Source organism: Geospiza fortis, unplaced genomic scaffold (assembly GCF_000277835.1).
Source record: "Geospiza fortis unplaced genomic scaffold, GeoFor_1.0 scaffold120, whole genome shotgun sequence".
Classification (NCBI taxonomy): Eukaryota; Metazoa; Chordata; class Aves; order Passeriformes; family Thraupidae; genus Geospiza; species Geospiza fortis.
The window spans coordinates 3,960,863-3,976,070 of record NW_005054364.1 but is presented as its reverse complement, the minus strand read 5'-3'; the positions used below and the strand labels follow the sequence as shown (position 1 = coordinate 3,976,070).

General features: G+C 39.8%; 1 protein-coding gene across 1 annotated transcript; it reads left to right on the top strand.

Moving 5' to 3' along the window:
• Positions 1–1,270: 1,270 nt before the first annotated feature.
• On the top strand, positions 1,271–9,289 carry RCN1 (reticulocalbin 1; the record flags this gene model as incomplete). Its single annotated transcript, XM_005424179.3, has 5 exons — positions 1,271–1,464; positions 3,013–3,191; positions 3,723–3,783; positions 6,313–6,512; positions 7,354–9,289. Coding segments are annotated over 5 exons (742 nt in total), but the record flags the coding sequence as incomplete, so codon positions are not given.
• Positions 9,290–15,208: the final 5,919 nt, after the last annotated feature.

Genomic DNA, 15,208 nt, shown 5'->3' with positions numbered 1-15,208 from the left:
CAATTCCAAGAGCAGGCACAGAAGGCAGTTTCACAAGCTCAGCTCCAAAATGGTGGAGTTCATCAATTGCAGAGAGATTAATTGTGGAGAGATTAGTTGCAGAGAACATAAATGGTAGAGAGAGCATTGTCCTTTTTTTTTTTTTTTGAACTGCAGCTGTGTGCAGAATGTTTCACTCCTGCTGATTTCAACAGTGCTGGCAGCTTTACACTGGACAGAGGTTTATAGCCCAGCTGCCAGCAATGGCTGGAGACCTGCTGCAGACTTGAAACTGCTTTAGTGAGTAACAGGCATTCCTTGCAACACCAGCAGTACTGGCTTCCACTGGGAATCAAAGAAAAGAAACAAGGGGAGGGACAGGTTGGGAAGGGGAGACTGTACCTGGTGTACATCCCCAGCATTACACACTCATATACTCACTTCACCCTGATGTCAGCCTGCTGGAAAGCCAAAGGAGAAACTGCAGGTGTCCACCAAGTCCTGGATTTTTGCTCTGGTTGCCTCCAACAAGTTTAAGTTCAGGCTTTGTCCTGAAGTGAAGTTGGTGTCTGTCGCAGGCATATTTTCTGAAAAATCCTTTTGCTAGGATTTTTCCTCCTGAGAAGCTGAGAAACCTCAGAGGAAAAGAAAAACAATAATTATCTGCTGCTGTGGAATGCAACAGGTGCATCTTTGATTGGTCCGTGTGAGTTGTTTCTACTTGATGACCAATTGCAGGTCCAGCTGTGTTGGGACCCTGGTCAGTCACAAGATTTTATTATCATTCCATTCCTTCCTTGCTAGCCTTCTGATGAAATCCTTTCTTCTATTCTTTTAGTTTTAATATATCATTTTCTTTTAGCATAATATATATCATAAAATAATAAACCAGCCTGGAGTCAAGATTCTCATCTCTTCCCTCGTCCTGGGACCCCTGCAAACCCCACCACAGGTGTCTCCTGCTCTGAGCCAGCACAACTACTCCTTGTAGGCAGTGAAGAACAGATGCCCCTAAGACAGGAGGCACAACCTAAGAAAAAGAAAGCCAGGTATTCTCTGCTCACTAATTTTGGTTGTGCAAGTTTCCTTTGAGTTTTTCATAGCAATGCTGAATGACAAATAAAGACACATTCCTTAAGATGATGTGTAAAATGCAGGAAAGCCTTAACCAACAGGACAGCTTTAGGAGTTTAGGGCACTCTGTTTTTGTGGAAAATCATGGCCAGATAAAGATTACTAAAATTGGCTTGACGTGCAGTTGGGCTTTAAAGATGCTGATCTCTTTTTACAGGAAGATTGTGGATAGAATAGATGATGACAAAGATGGCTATATCACAACAGAGGAGTTAAAAACCTGGATTAAACGAGTGCAGAAACGCTACATCTATGAAAATGTGGCCAAAGTTTGGAAAGATTATGATCTAAACAAGGATGATAAAATTGCCTGGGAAGAATACAAACAAGCCACATATGGTTATTATCTAGGTAAGAGAGCAGATTGTATGATCAAGGATTTTTAAGATTATAAAATATGATTTCTTGCCTTGCAGTCAACTGGAGGTTGTTGTCACATTTAGGACTCTTGAAGCTCACATTAAATTTTATAGATGCTCAGAGGTCAAAAGCACTTTTTAGTTATTTATTGCAGCCCTTTGCACATGGGTCACCAGCACACAGAAGGTTTTGTAGAGGTATCATTAAATATACTGACACAGCTGAATTAAAGTCTCCTCCAGCTAGAAATATATTATTTTTTAACATTGAAAAGGGTACTTTAATTAAAAAATAATATATTGTCTAATTAACTGTATTTGTGAATTTAGTCTCTAAAATCCTAAGTCTAGATGTTAAAAATGTAGTCTGTGTCTAAGCTATAGCAAAGTTATTGATTAAAATCATTCTTGCAGAATAACATGCTTTAGACTGTGATCAACAGCAAATGAAAATCCTTAACAAATCTGGCAAAATAAACATTTATTAAAAAATATACCTGAATTCCCCCCACCCCCATCCATGTTCCCTTTGCTTTTATAAGTTAATGAAGGAAGAGGAGGAGAAGAGATCACTTAAGCTAAAGGGCAATACTGACAGAGCAACAAATCAGTATTAATTGACCATTTATACTTACTGGAAATGAGAAAACAATATTTACCTACCACAGAAGCAGTTTCTAGAGCAAGCTTCATGTAGCAGTAATAATTCCAAAGTCTACCTTAGATTTAAATGGAGTTTGTTGCATTTGTGAAAGGAAATATTTGACACACAGCCTCTGCAGAATTATCCCTGGAGCCCTTCTCAGCCCTTTGTCTTTGCTCCCTCTAAGCCCCAAGATTTGGAGAGCAGCATTGTGGGCTTGTGTTAATGAATACTTAAAATTCCCATCTGTAATTCCTGACCCAGTCTTTTTCGCCTGTGTTTGTCTCCCAACACGTGAATTGTGAAATTGTTACAAATATTTTTCATTTTTAAAGTCAGTTTAATGATCCTATTTTCAAAATGATATCAAATACCATTCCTTTTATGCCACTGAACACTCTGAAAAAATGCCATTGTTTTAAACTGAAAATAATTGTTAGATTCTCTGTAGCAGAGGCGTAGCACTGAGATAATTTCAGTCTGCCACCTTCTGAAACCACATTTCCTTGGTTTGCTCTTCTTGAAACTGAAAAGTTGTGTGGATCATATTGGTTCCTAAAGAAGAAGAAAACTTCTGTGAATGAAGTCCATTCCAAATATTGCCTCAGTGGTACTTGTAAAGGCAGATTAAAAAAATACCTGTGAGGGAATACTGCAAAATCCATTATTCTGGATTGTAACAGGAGGCTTGCTCAGAAATTTACCTCCTACTACTGTCACCTTTAAAAATCAAACCAAGTATTTGACCCCTGAATTTAAAACTTCATGGGGAAGAGAATTTCCATTTAGAACAATAGCTATTCTGGCAATAAACCTTTTTATTTCTAAACTCAAGCAGCTTTGGTTTAGTATGTTTTAAAGGAAAACACCTCTGAGATCATCTTGATTTGTCTGCAGAAAATCCAGAAGAATTCCAAGATGCAACTGATCAGCACAGTTTTAAGAAAATGCTGCCCAGAGATGAAAGACGATTCAAAGCTGCAGATCTGGATGGAGACTTGGCTGCCACTCGTGAAGAGTTCACTGCTTTCCTGCACCCAGAGGAGTTTGAGCACATGAAAAACATTGTTGTCTTAGTAAGCAAAGCAAAATCAATGCCATTGTTTCTACTTTTATGGGCGAACTTTGAAGGCTTCTCTCACCTTTCCAGGCAGGGTTTAGAAAGAGACACACACATAATAGATAATAGCTCAGTGGGGAACAGAAAGGGGTGCCTTTCATGATACTCACTTGGGTTAGGAGTCTCAACATAAGAAAGACTTTTTAAGTGCACTTAGACAGCTCCTAAATGGAATCAAGAAACAATCTTGGGGCACAGACTTAAACCAAAATAAAAGGAGGGTGTGCTGGCATGTAGCAGCTGAGTGTTTCATGCAGGCTGGTATCTGCCCCTAACATAAGCAGTTCATTCATACAGGGAGTCTTTTCAACATGAAAGGATATTTTTATATTCATTGTGTAAACAGCAGTCCCACACTGGATTTAGTGAGACTACATTCACTTGTGTACAGGGGCAGGTCAAGGCTTCAGAGCATTAAATTATCAAAGGCAGGTAATCAGAGCTCTCAGTTTATTCTTGATGACTTTCATGCAAAATTGCTTTCCAGGAAACCTTAGAAGACATAGACAAAAATGAGGATGGTTTTGTGGATCAAGATGAGTACATTGGTAAGTGTTGTTACTTGTTTCTTATATCATCTCCAGTCCATTTTTTCCATCTTCTCTCAAATTGGCAGCAGCATTAACAACCCAGAGCAAACAGTTCAACTATTTTATACCAACCATCCAACCCAGAAAGTTTAATTTCATTTTAGGTAGATAGCAACATGACCAGGAAGAATTCCTCATGCTTCACAACACAAAATTCTCCTCTTGTTCTTATTTAACTCAGCTAAGAGTTATATGAGAAGAAAATAAGAGAATCTGGAATAATATTTTTCATGGCAGGGATATTCTTTGTATATATTGCACCGTGTTAACTGCTGTTTGAAGGCATTGTTTAGAAATGCAGAAGGATCAGAAAATGAATTATTCTTTTCCCAAATAAATGGCTTTGGATGGTTCTCAAATATCCAAAACACCTGGTAATCAACCATTGCAGGAAGAGAAAGTTCACCTTGTTCCTACTAGGTTTTTTTTCCTAGTTTAATTAGTAAGTAAAGTCCATACTTCTGTACTGATGATACCATTCTATTTTGATGAGTTTTAAATCCAGAAAGTAGCACTAAGAAGGCATTAGTGCAAAGTTGGATGAAGCTTTCTGTTTCTAGTGGTGCTATAAAGATCACTTCACATAGAATCAGGAACAATATACACACGCTAATTAATGGCAGGGGGTTCTGTTCCTTGTAAATTATATTTAGCCCAGAAAGTGAATGCTATTCATCTATGACTGAAATAACAGAGCAGCATAATTTCCACAGTAATTTCAGTTCATTCAGTGACATTACCTACATATAATTATAAGGTAATTGTCAACATTTGTTACCATGTGAATGCTGGTTTTTCTTGTCTTCTATAGATAGGAACATAGAATGTTCTAGTCACGATCACCCCACATTGGCAAGGATGATAAAAATCAAATTGACAGGACATGTCAGTTGCTTCAAATAAACAATATAATTTGCACTTTAAAAAATGAAAAAAGAAAGTGAATGTGTTGTCTGAAGTTTTCTTCCCGAGTTGAGAAAACTATGCTTAAAATATTCCTACTTTCCTTTTTCAGAAGTAATTTTTTTTTAAATTTTGATGAAGTTGGGATTAAGAAACCAACAGAAAACTAAATCTCTTCTTTGGTAGTTTATAAGGAGCAACAAAAGGAAGTCCAAAAATTTCAGTCTCTATATGGAGTATTTGTTGGGGAGATTTGTTGAAGCTTATAGAATGATCCCACCCTCCTTTCCCTTCTTTCCTCCCATTTTGTCTTTTGCAAAATTTGGTTTAGATTTACACAAGCAGCAGAGCAAAATACCTATAAAAATGTTGAGCAGAGAGAACTAAATTCTCACTGTGCATGGGCAGGTAACAGAGTATTTCAGGGACACTGGGGACAGTGACAATGGAGAGCCTCATCCCAGTGCGTACACTCACACTGCAGGGTCAGGGGGGTAATTCCTGCCTTAGAATTCAGCATTTATGTTTCCCACAGATACTAGCCAGCCTCTGACCCTCACACCATCCAGGCTTCAATTCTAAATAGAGGAGTGGGAGGCTTGAGGAATAAGATCAGTAGGAAAGGATTGGCCACAGTGACCAGAAGAATGACAGAGACACACCACTCATGATGTGGAAAGCCCTGTGATGTAAAGAACATTTAGAAGTCAGTTGGTTTTAATAATCACTGCTGCTCTCCTGTGCTTGTGCAGAAAGCAGCTGCCACTGTGGCACTGTGGCGTGGTCCTACCAGTGCTCCCAAAATGCAGCACAGGAGTGATGTGCAGAGCAGCTGGGCTGTGTAACCTCTGCCTCCTGTCACACACAGTGCTCCCTCCCCAGGTCCCAGTCTGTGACAAGTACACTGTGCCTGTGGCTCCTCACACAGTGCACCATGACTCCTGACTTCTCCAGCTTTCCTGGAAGAGTGTCTTCTGCTGGAGTGTGCTGCAGCACTGCATGGTTAAAAGAGAGCTGATCTCCTAAGCTGGATGTCTCTCACACAAGACTTGTCTAAAAGCAGTACAAATGCATGCAGGTTCCATTTAGCAATTTTTGTTTGCCTAAATTCCCCCTGTGCCTTTTTTCCTGTAATCACTCTGCTGGCTGGAGTCTGATCTTATCCACAAAGACATTTGCTGGCAGGGACAAGATAAAATGGCTGAGTTCCTTTCTCCCCATGTGACTAAGCCTAGCACTAAAGCTTAAGACTGCTGTTCAGCCAAAGATCCTTAGAGGATTTTGTTCACTCTGAAATTCAGATGATGGCCTTTGAACATGTTAGCTCTCCTGTTAGCCCCAGCAGAAGGGCACAGGTATGATACAGGGTGCTGTGAGAATGGGCAGTCACCAGCAGTGAAGAAACAGGCCTGAGAGAAGGTACAGCTACTCTATCTACACGCCACATTTCTCTTTCTGTACAGAGCCACTGTGCAAAGAATGAAAAGTTCAGTCCCCTCTGAGGAACACTGTGAAAATATCTTTCTTTTGTGCTGAATTTGCAAAGTAAATAGGACTCAAGTAAGACCCTTATTTCCTCTCCAGCTGATATGTTTGCAAATGAAGAGGGTGGACCAGAGCCCGACTGGGTGATTACAGAGCGTGAGCAGTTTTCAGATTTTCGTGATCTCAACAAGGATGGAAAGATGGACAAAGATGAGATCCAGCACTGGATCCTCCCCCAGGACTATGACCATGCACTAGCTGAAGCCAGGCACTTAGTCTATGAATCTGATATAGACAAGGTATGTAGTGCTCCAGCATTGTTTTTAAAGAAGTTATATAGGGTCTTGTGGGTTTTTTAAAATACCAGCTTGCAGGAATTTATTCCTAATAAGTTTTCTTTAGAGGCTAGACTTGCTAGTGGATTAATATTGCCATGCCAATCTCAGTTGGTAGTGTTAGAATTACAAAGTGTTGCAATACAGTTTATCAGCTCTAGAAGGTCCCCTGGCTTTCATTAGGTGAGATGAGAAACTATCAATATTTTAACACAGCAAAAAATACTCCTTTTCCTTTAAGAGTGGTCATTGCTTTTGTATGTTAATATAGCCTAAAAGAGGAAAATAAAGTTACATTTAGATACCCCTTGTACTCAAATGTAGGGGTAGCAAAACCACTCTCAGTTCTATATTCAAGCACATACCTTTCACTTAAACACTGGCTCTGATGAGGGACAGCATATGAGTATATGAGGAACCTGAAAGCCAAAATGCTCTGAACACAGAGACTGCTAACATAAGCAACCACCTTCCACAAAGTGCACCAGAGGATTTTTGTTTTTACAGTGAGGAAGATGAACCAAACCACAAAACTGTGCACCAGGTTAACACACTGTTCCTGCTACTTGGCATTACAAAGAACTTTCAGTTAGCAGTTTGATCTGCCTGAAGCCTGTGGGACTTCTGTCTTCCACTGAGGCCCAAATTTCACTCACTGTGACAGCTACAAATGATTGCTGAACCTGCAGTCTGCTGCTGTGAAGAACTGTCTGTTTCCCAGGGCTCTTGCAAGTCTGTGCTGGTGTGTCTTTGACTTAGTTCTGAAAATATTCTTACAGAGTTGTTTTTTTTTTCCTTCTACCAGGATCAAAAACTAACAAAAGAGGAAGTTCTAGACAACTGGAATATGTTTGTTGGAAGTCAAGCTACTAATTATGGGGAGGACCTGACGAGAAACCATGATGAGCTATGATACAGTGTGCCAACCAGTGTGCCACACATCTTTTCTCCACCTTACTGAAATCACTGTGTCCATCCCCTCCTGGAGGGAAGATGGGCAAGGGACACTCACAACTGAATGACTTGCATTAATATGATTTTTAACATGCCAGCTTATTACCTCAGAAACCACGTAGAAATAGCTTTTTTACTCCTTTCACATGGTTAAATACAATCTATAAGTTACTACAGTTTTATTTTTGAAAAAAATTAAGAAGGTAACTTTTCTGAATAGGTTAGAGCCTGACATGGAAAAGACACTTCTAAAAACATTGCAAAGATTGTTAATAGCCAAATATTTTCTTCAAATACTCACTTTTACCATAGTGAAATGCACCTAGGATTAGAACCCTAATGTTTAATCAGACTTAAGTTATTTAGTTGTCTTTTCTAATAGCATGTAACAGTCTAGAGGTGACCCTTTGAGCCTCCCACCCAGAGAAGAGTTTGATACCAGCTTTGTCTCCACAGAGTTGCTGTGTGCCTGTTGGGTCAGTGCTGCTGCAGGAGTGTCCAGCAGCCCCCTGGCTCCTGCTCCAATGTGCAAATGCACAGGTCCCTTGTCCCTGACCCTGGCGTTCCCAGGCAGGGATGCAGAGTCCAGCCCGGCAGCAGCTCCTTCCACAACAGGGTGTAATGTACAGCTGTTTGTGGGCCCTTGGCCTTGCTGCTTCCTGGGAGGAGTTGTGCCACATGGAGCGTAATTTATCTCCTGCTTTTCACACTTCACCCCAGCCCTACTCTTGTTCACACAGTGTGAATGGCAGCAGCTCTGTGATGGAGAAGGAATGAGACATATCACCCCTCTGGGCCTTCTGTCTCCTCTGCCACTAAGAGGACAGATTCTTGTGGCTGAACTCCTGGGTTTGTGTGTATATACCTGTAACTCTAAAGACAGCTCTCCTTCCAAAAAAAGGGGGAAGCTTTCTACATAGGTGCTTTATTTTTTACTGTATAATGTGAGTTGTTACATGTATATTTTTATATAACCAACTTCTCCAAGTTTGGTTGGTTTTAACTGTACTGGTTTTAAAAGAAGCACAATAAAACCAATACTCTTTTTGATACTGTGAAGGTGCAATAACACTAACACAGATTAGCAGAGAGATGATGTGAAAACAGAAACCAAGCCTCTAAAGCCAGTAGTTCCCAAAGCACTGGGATGGTCATTTCCAAAAGCATCTGGACATACAACCCCAATTGTTCTTTGTCACCTCATTAAATAAAAAGAAAAGCCAAAAAGAAGTGCATTATGCATAGTAGCTGTAACTGGAATTTGTTCTGGACACTAGTACTGGGAGATCAGGACTCCCCAGCAGTGTTCTCTGGGACGTTCCTGGAAGGTTTGGTGTAAAACATCACACCCTGGTCCCAGAACCATCCAGAGGGGAGGGAGCTCTGAGACTCCCAGGCTGTGAGACACTTCAGCAGTTCAACACATTTGTAAAAATCATCAGGAGGCAGTGCAGAACTGTGACCTCTGTGAACGGTGTCGTTTTTATAAGGTCATGGAAGAACCCTGGTGCAATATTTTACATCTTCCACTTGAAGATAATTAAATGTAGATTACTGAGTCTGACAGAAATTACATGTGCTTGCTGGCAGCACCACTAAGCTTTTGGGGTGCACGTCTTGTGACATTGCCAGCAATGTCTCTGAAAAATCCCTACCTCTCCCACTAACATACAGTAGGGCAAATGTCATAAAAGTGAACTGGTTTTGCTTTTACAGTACCCTCAAGTGAAATAAAAGCCTAAATGCAGTGTTATCTGGGAAGCAATAAAATTGTATCTTGGCACGTGGAAATGATTATATATTTTCTTTATGGCTTGGATTTGGAAAGGTTTATTGTACTCAATAATCCTGACAATCTTTATCAAACTAACATATTTTGCTAACAGATTTTTCAGTACTCTCTGTGTACTCAGATTATCTTCTGCTGTTTCAGGAAACAATACCTTAAAAGACCTCAAAAAACCGCTTGTTTCCTGCAAGTGAAACTGCAGCTCAGGCTGGATACTAAGCCAAGGATTTTCACTGGAGCCCAGGGGAAGGTTGTTTGCTCACTCTTGTTGAAATTCAGTGGGAGTTGGGTGCTGAGACACTAAGCATTGTTGCCCTCAGCTAAACATGACACTTCTGAATGCTCTGTGCACCGTCCCAACAAAAAAACCACATCTGTGCTTTGACAAGCAATCACATTTTCTTCCACATTACTAAATGAATTTGGAACAGAATTAGCAGCACGCGAGAGCAAAATCCTGTTCTCATATTTGTTCTTGATTCCTGTTACTGCTTGGAACACATTGGTATTTTCCAGGGTAAAACTGTACTTACGTGAGGAAGAATACTGAAATCAGAGGAGCTTTCCACACAAACAGTAACTGAAAATTCAGATCCAGAAAAAGGGTTTTTTTTCCCAAAATAATGGTACTGAGGTAGCATATATCCAGCTAGGAAAAAGACAAACATGCCAATTAGAATGAGATTTAAAATAATCAAATTATTTATCAGTAGTGGGTTAGGGGGTCATAGTAAGATTAGGAGCTTTTTTAATAAAGCAGAATGTAGAAGCAGTTTTTGAGAACATAACTATCCCTGATGTGATTTCATTTTAAAGGCTCCCCCGTTTCTGCAGTTCTCCATGGTGTTTCTCTTACCAACATTCAGTAATGGCACAGTACATTCCATGCTCTAAATTTCCCTTTCAAGCTCAATGCGCTATGGAAGAGTAGCTCCAAAAGAGACTAGAGCTTCTGGGTTTAAATTTAACACTATTTAAGGAAAGCAAACCTTTGCTAGGGGATATAACTGTTAACATTGTGATTTTTCAAGCCTAAGGTTTCTAATGGGGTTTGACTGTTCCGGAGATAACATTTTTTTTCCTAGGTAACATATTTCAACTCATATTATGAGCAAATGTTACAAAATTTTAGTGTAATGTGAAATACTGAAATGTCAGATAGCATTATTTATCTTCTTAATATGACTAAAACCATTAATTGCTGGGAGCCATACTTCATCCCAGCAACATGAAAATCCATTTTGTGCCTATCTTGTCAGTTATTGCCAATTTTCTTAATCAATTGTGACACAGTGAAATTCTGTTGGGAAGCATGTTTATATATTTCCAGCTGCAGGTTCTGTATGGTAACTTATTACACAGATCCTCCATTAACTCAGTGTTTTCACCATGACTATGCCACAATACATCAAAGGTGCATTTTTCTTACTTAGATATCTGGAATAGCCATTATTATTGCCCATGCAGTTTTAATTATTGGAATTTATGAAATGAGCTAAGTGGCTAATGTTCGTTGTCTTATAATTCCATTTAATGATTCAGTCAGGTTGAATCTGTCTCCTATTCCAATGAAAGGGACTGCAGAGAACTCCCTAGGGAGAGGAGGTCACAGCCCATCCTGCTCCTGTTACAAGAGTACCTTACAATAATTGCAGAATGTTTCATTATTTGCTGTGCAGAAGCTGATCTTGATCCCAGTGAAGTTATCATGAACTCCTAAGGAATATAAGAACTACTCTAAGGCCTACTCTAAGGCCTTGGCCACCCAAAGGCAAGCAGAGCAATGGGGTGGTGGGACTGGAGGTCAGAAATAACCTTACAACCATCAGATCCTGATCTCCTTACCACCACTGGCCCCTCACATTTAGGAATTAGACTGGTTCATACTCCTGTGAGATAGGCTGTAAGTCTAGTTCATGGAAGGCAGTGTGTAAAGTCTTTGTGGTCTGCTCAGGGAGCCTGAAGCATTTTATTGAGTCATGGTAGCATCACTCTTAGCAAATGAAGTGAGTTTTACAGAGTGACAGAACGATCTACAAAAAAAAAAAAAGATTTCATAGCTAAAAATTTTGCACAACCTGACTTGGCCTATAGCCAAGCACTTGGAAGCATTCAGCACTTCTCTTTTCATGGCTGCAGTTGTGCTGTGCTCCATTCAGAGTGCCCAGCATATTGACCATTTCCACTAATCTCAAAGGGACAATTGAGGGTTATTTCCCACTGAAGTTTCAGGCACCAGGAAGGCTGATGTCCCTGAGACTCAAGTGCTGTAGAGATTATCCCAGGCATGGAGAATTTCAGAGCAACCTCAGAAGTTACCAGTTTTCCCCCAGTGTGAAACAGTGAACAAAGGGCACACACCTGCACATGACACAGCAGCCAATTTCACACCTGCATTCTGCCTCTCCACAGGACAAAGGAGAAAAAGCAAATAAAAAAACGTTCTGCAACTATTGTAAGGTACTCTTGTAACAGGAGCAGGATGGGCTGTGATCTCCTCTCCCTAGGGAGTTCTGTACAGTCCTTTTCATTGGAATAGGAGACAGATTCTACCTGACTGAATCATTTCTTCACTCTGGCAGTGACAAGGATACAGTGATCCTATTGTATCCTATTGATAATTACTATTCCTATTGATAATTAAGGGATGGCCATCCTCAGCACAAGTGTTGGCTCTGAGGGCAGCAGAGCTCAGTTTCATATACTGCACATTAGCTGTTTTCTCTGTGGAAAAATTTATTTCATAATCATAAAGGGTCCAGATATGGTCTGGCTGGCTAACTTCTGAAGTTTTAGTATTTTTAAATGTTTCTTAGTTGGCCTCATTTGTAACGTTGGTCACATTTGTGGTCTGAAACTAGCACATACCTGAAATTCCAGAACAGCTGTATAGAAACAAGGCATGGCAGGATCCTGAATCTGAGTGCTAATTAGAATGAGTACTATTAGAATCTGAGTGCTAATTAAGGGGGACACATACATTAGAAATGTTCCATCTTATCAACAAGAATTTAGATGTGCACTGAGATGTGTAGGAAATATTTTCTTTATATGGGAATAGCCTGACAGCTTTTAGAAAGGACCAATGGGAGCACTGAAGATGAAACATTAGTATAGCTTTTGAAATTGTACCTTGAAGGAATTACTGAACTCTCAGGAGCCTGATGTTCTCAGGGCTTCTCAGGACATACCTCCTGTTTGGATAAAAGTCAGAGAATTTAATGTTTCAGGAAGAAATAAAAGTGGGGATCAGCTTTGATCATTAGATCAACTGTAAGGTAACACAGACATACAGAACACAGTATTGATGAGATGGGCAGGTCAGAGAAATCCCTCCAAATTACTCCTGATGCCCCCTCCAGTTTTAAATTTAAATATGGCTTTCACTGCATCACACAGGTTGCTGGGACACAAAAGGAAGGAATGCTACTTGAGAACCCATCAAATGACAAGTGCAACAGATTTCAGATGGCTAAAACTTCCTGAAATCTTTACAGGGTAACACATAGGTGAGGCATTTTAAAATCATAGGGAGCATCTTTTTTAAAAAGTGAATTCACAAGGAAATTCCACAGGGAGCTAGAATGAAGCAAAAAGTGCTGGAGAGGTATCCTAGAGGCATCCTTCTCTTCATTCTGCTCTTAGTTTAACAGATTTTGCATCATTTTTTTTGCCTTTTTTTATTGTCCTTAGGTTTTAAATTCAGTTAATAGTACAGGTGTAACATTTCTAGGAACCCCCAGACCTCCCCAAATCGCTGATAACTGATAACTTTTAATTGTTTCCTGCCAAAGAAATGAAGTTTTCACAGCTATTACATCTGTTCCAAGCTGCATACAGCAAACTATATTTTAACAATCAATTTTAAAAACACCACAAATGCAAGGGACTAAAAAATCTATGATTCCATAATTCCCATATATACTTATAAACATCAATATATCTAACCTGAAACAGACTTATTTAGGGTTATACTCAGTTGGAATATTTAGTTTACTACAAAATAATTTAGAATTTAGCTCTGTACCGGAAAAGTATTTGTATACTTGCAGGCTAGAGAGTATCGTTTTCATGGAGACATTAAATGCAGCAATTTACACTTGAGTTTAGTCAAACTGCCAAATGTTTCCTGCATGGGTCTTTCTGTAGGGTAAGCTGCATGACCTATTCTGGAGCTAACATTCAAACCCCGTGGCTCTGTGCCAAGGCTGCCAGCTCAGCTTCTTAATAAAAATGTCTATTTTAGATCAGCTCTACACGTGCTGCATCTCCTGAGCACGGAGTTTGGAAATCTTCAATCATCACAAACCTGTTATGAAATTTTTTCAGTATGAAAGGACCTTTGCAAAGCCTTGTTATCCCCTTGCAGTAGGTGTACAGGACAATTCTGTAAACATCTGAATGCATAATTTATTTTTCCTCTTTTTGCAAGGAAATCCATTTTCTGCACTTGTTACCCTTAAAGCTGGTAAAAAGTAAGCTTGCATCTAAGATGTTAAAATAGGTCCTCTGGGATAAGGAGCTTGGGGATAAAGCAGGTTTTCCCCTGAATCAGACTGTATTCATGGTCCAGCTTCGCAGAGAATTTTCTAAGCATGTAGCTGTGATGCAAATAAACATTAGTTTAATGGTGGGAACGTGTGTCCAAAATGCAGTCAACAGGGACAAGTAGGGACCTTCCACTGTGGCTTTGGAAGGTCTAATTATGGGTGCATAAGGCAGCCAGTGCAAACATCCCCTCTTTAAATCCTGCATCCCTCCTAACACACACAAACACAGCTGAAATGAAACAGGCAAGATGAAGAGCAATGAGAAATGACATGAAATACTGCCTTCAAAATCTACTTTATTCAACTGGAAACAAAACATTTTAAAAGGTGATAATGCTCTAAAAGCTATTTAACTCACCAGCCAAATCAAACTGACCAAAATCTAATTTATTCCTTGTCTTGTTTAGCAGATGCTTAAAAGATCAATATAGTTGTCTCCGTAGATCGACATGAAATATTAACCAGCCTGAGTGTTCTGAAGCTTTTTACAACATATTCAGCCTCATTAAACATTAAGCAGCCTTGAAATATAAATATAAAATAACTATCAGCTTCCTATCCTTCAGACACAGAACAAAGGTAACTCAAATGTGGGAAGCATGAGGAAAATATATTAAATGAACTGGGAATTCACAGAGAAGTTAACTTAGGAAAGCTGTCAGTATAAATTGGCTCAATCAGATACACTTTACCATAAAGAAGGAAAATATTGTAAGAGCAGGAGAATATCTGCTACAGAACAGAAGAGTGGTGTGGCATTCACAGCATGACAAATTAATAGAAATAAACCTCTGACCACAACTACACTAATCTGGGGCCCAGGGGTTTTTTTTATACTCCAGCCCCTTCCACCCCTCCCCAGGTTCAGTGAGAAAGGAGCCCTCTTTTCCCTGCTTTGCACTACTGCCTGGTGTGTCCAGAATATCTGGGCAATAGAGCAGAAAGGAGTTTCAGGTTCACTAAAGGGAAATGTCAGCTTTGCAAGTCACTGAAAGTGACCGGACATAAACTGTCAAAATCAGTCAGTGAGAGAGACAGTGTGGGTATTGTCAGCACAGAGCTCAGCCCTGCCAGGGAGTACAGACCAACTCAGCCAAAAATGCTGTTTCACTTCAACAGATGCAATTAAAATGGGCAATATGCAATATATGTTTATCTGTGCAATAGATGCAACATGCAATTAAAATATGCAATTTGTTATTATCTATGAAATATGCAATATATGCAACAGGACATAAACTGTCAAAATCAGTCAGTGAGACAGTGTGGGTATTGTCAGCAGAGAGCTCAGGCCTGCAACCCCAGCAGTGCCTAAAGGTTGCAGACAGCACAGCAGCACAGTCTGCCAGGGTGTGCAGAACAACTAA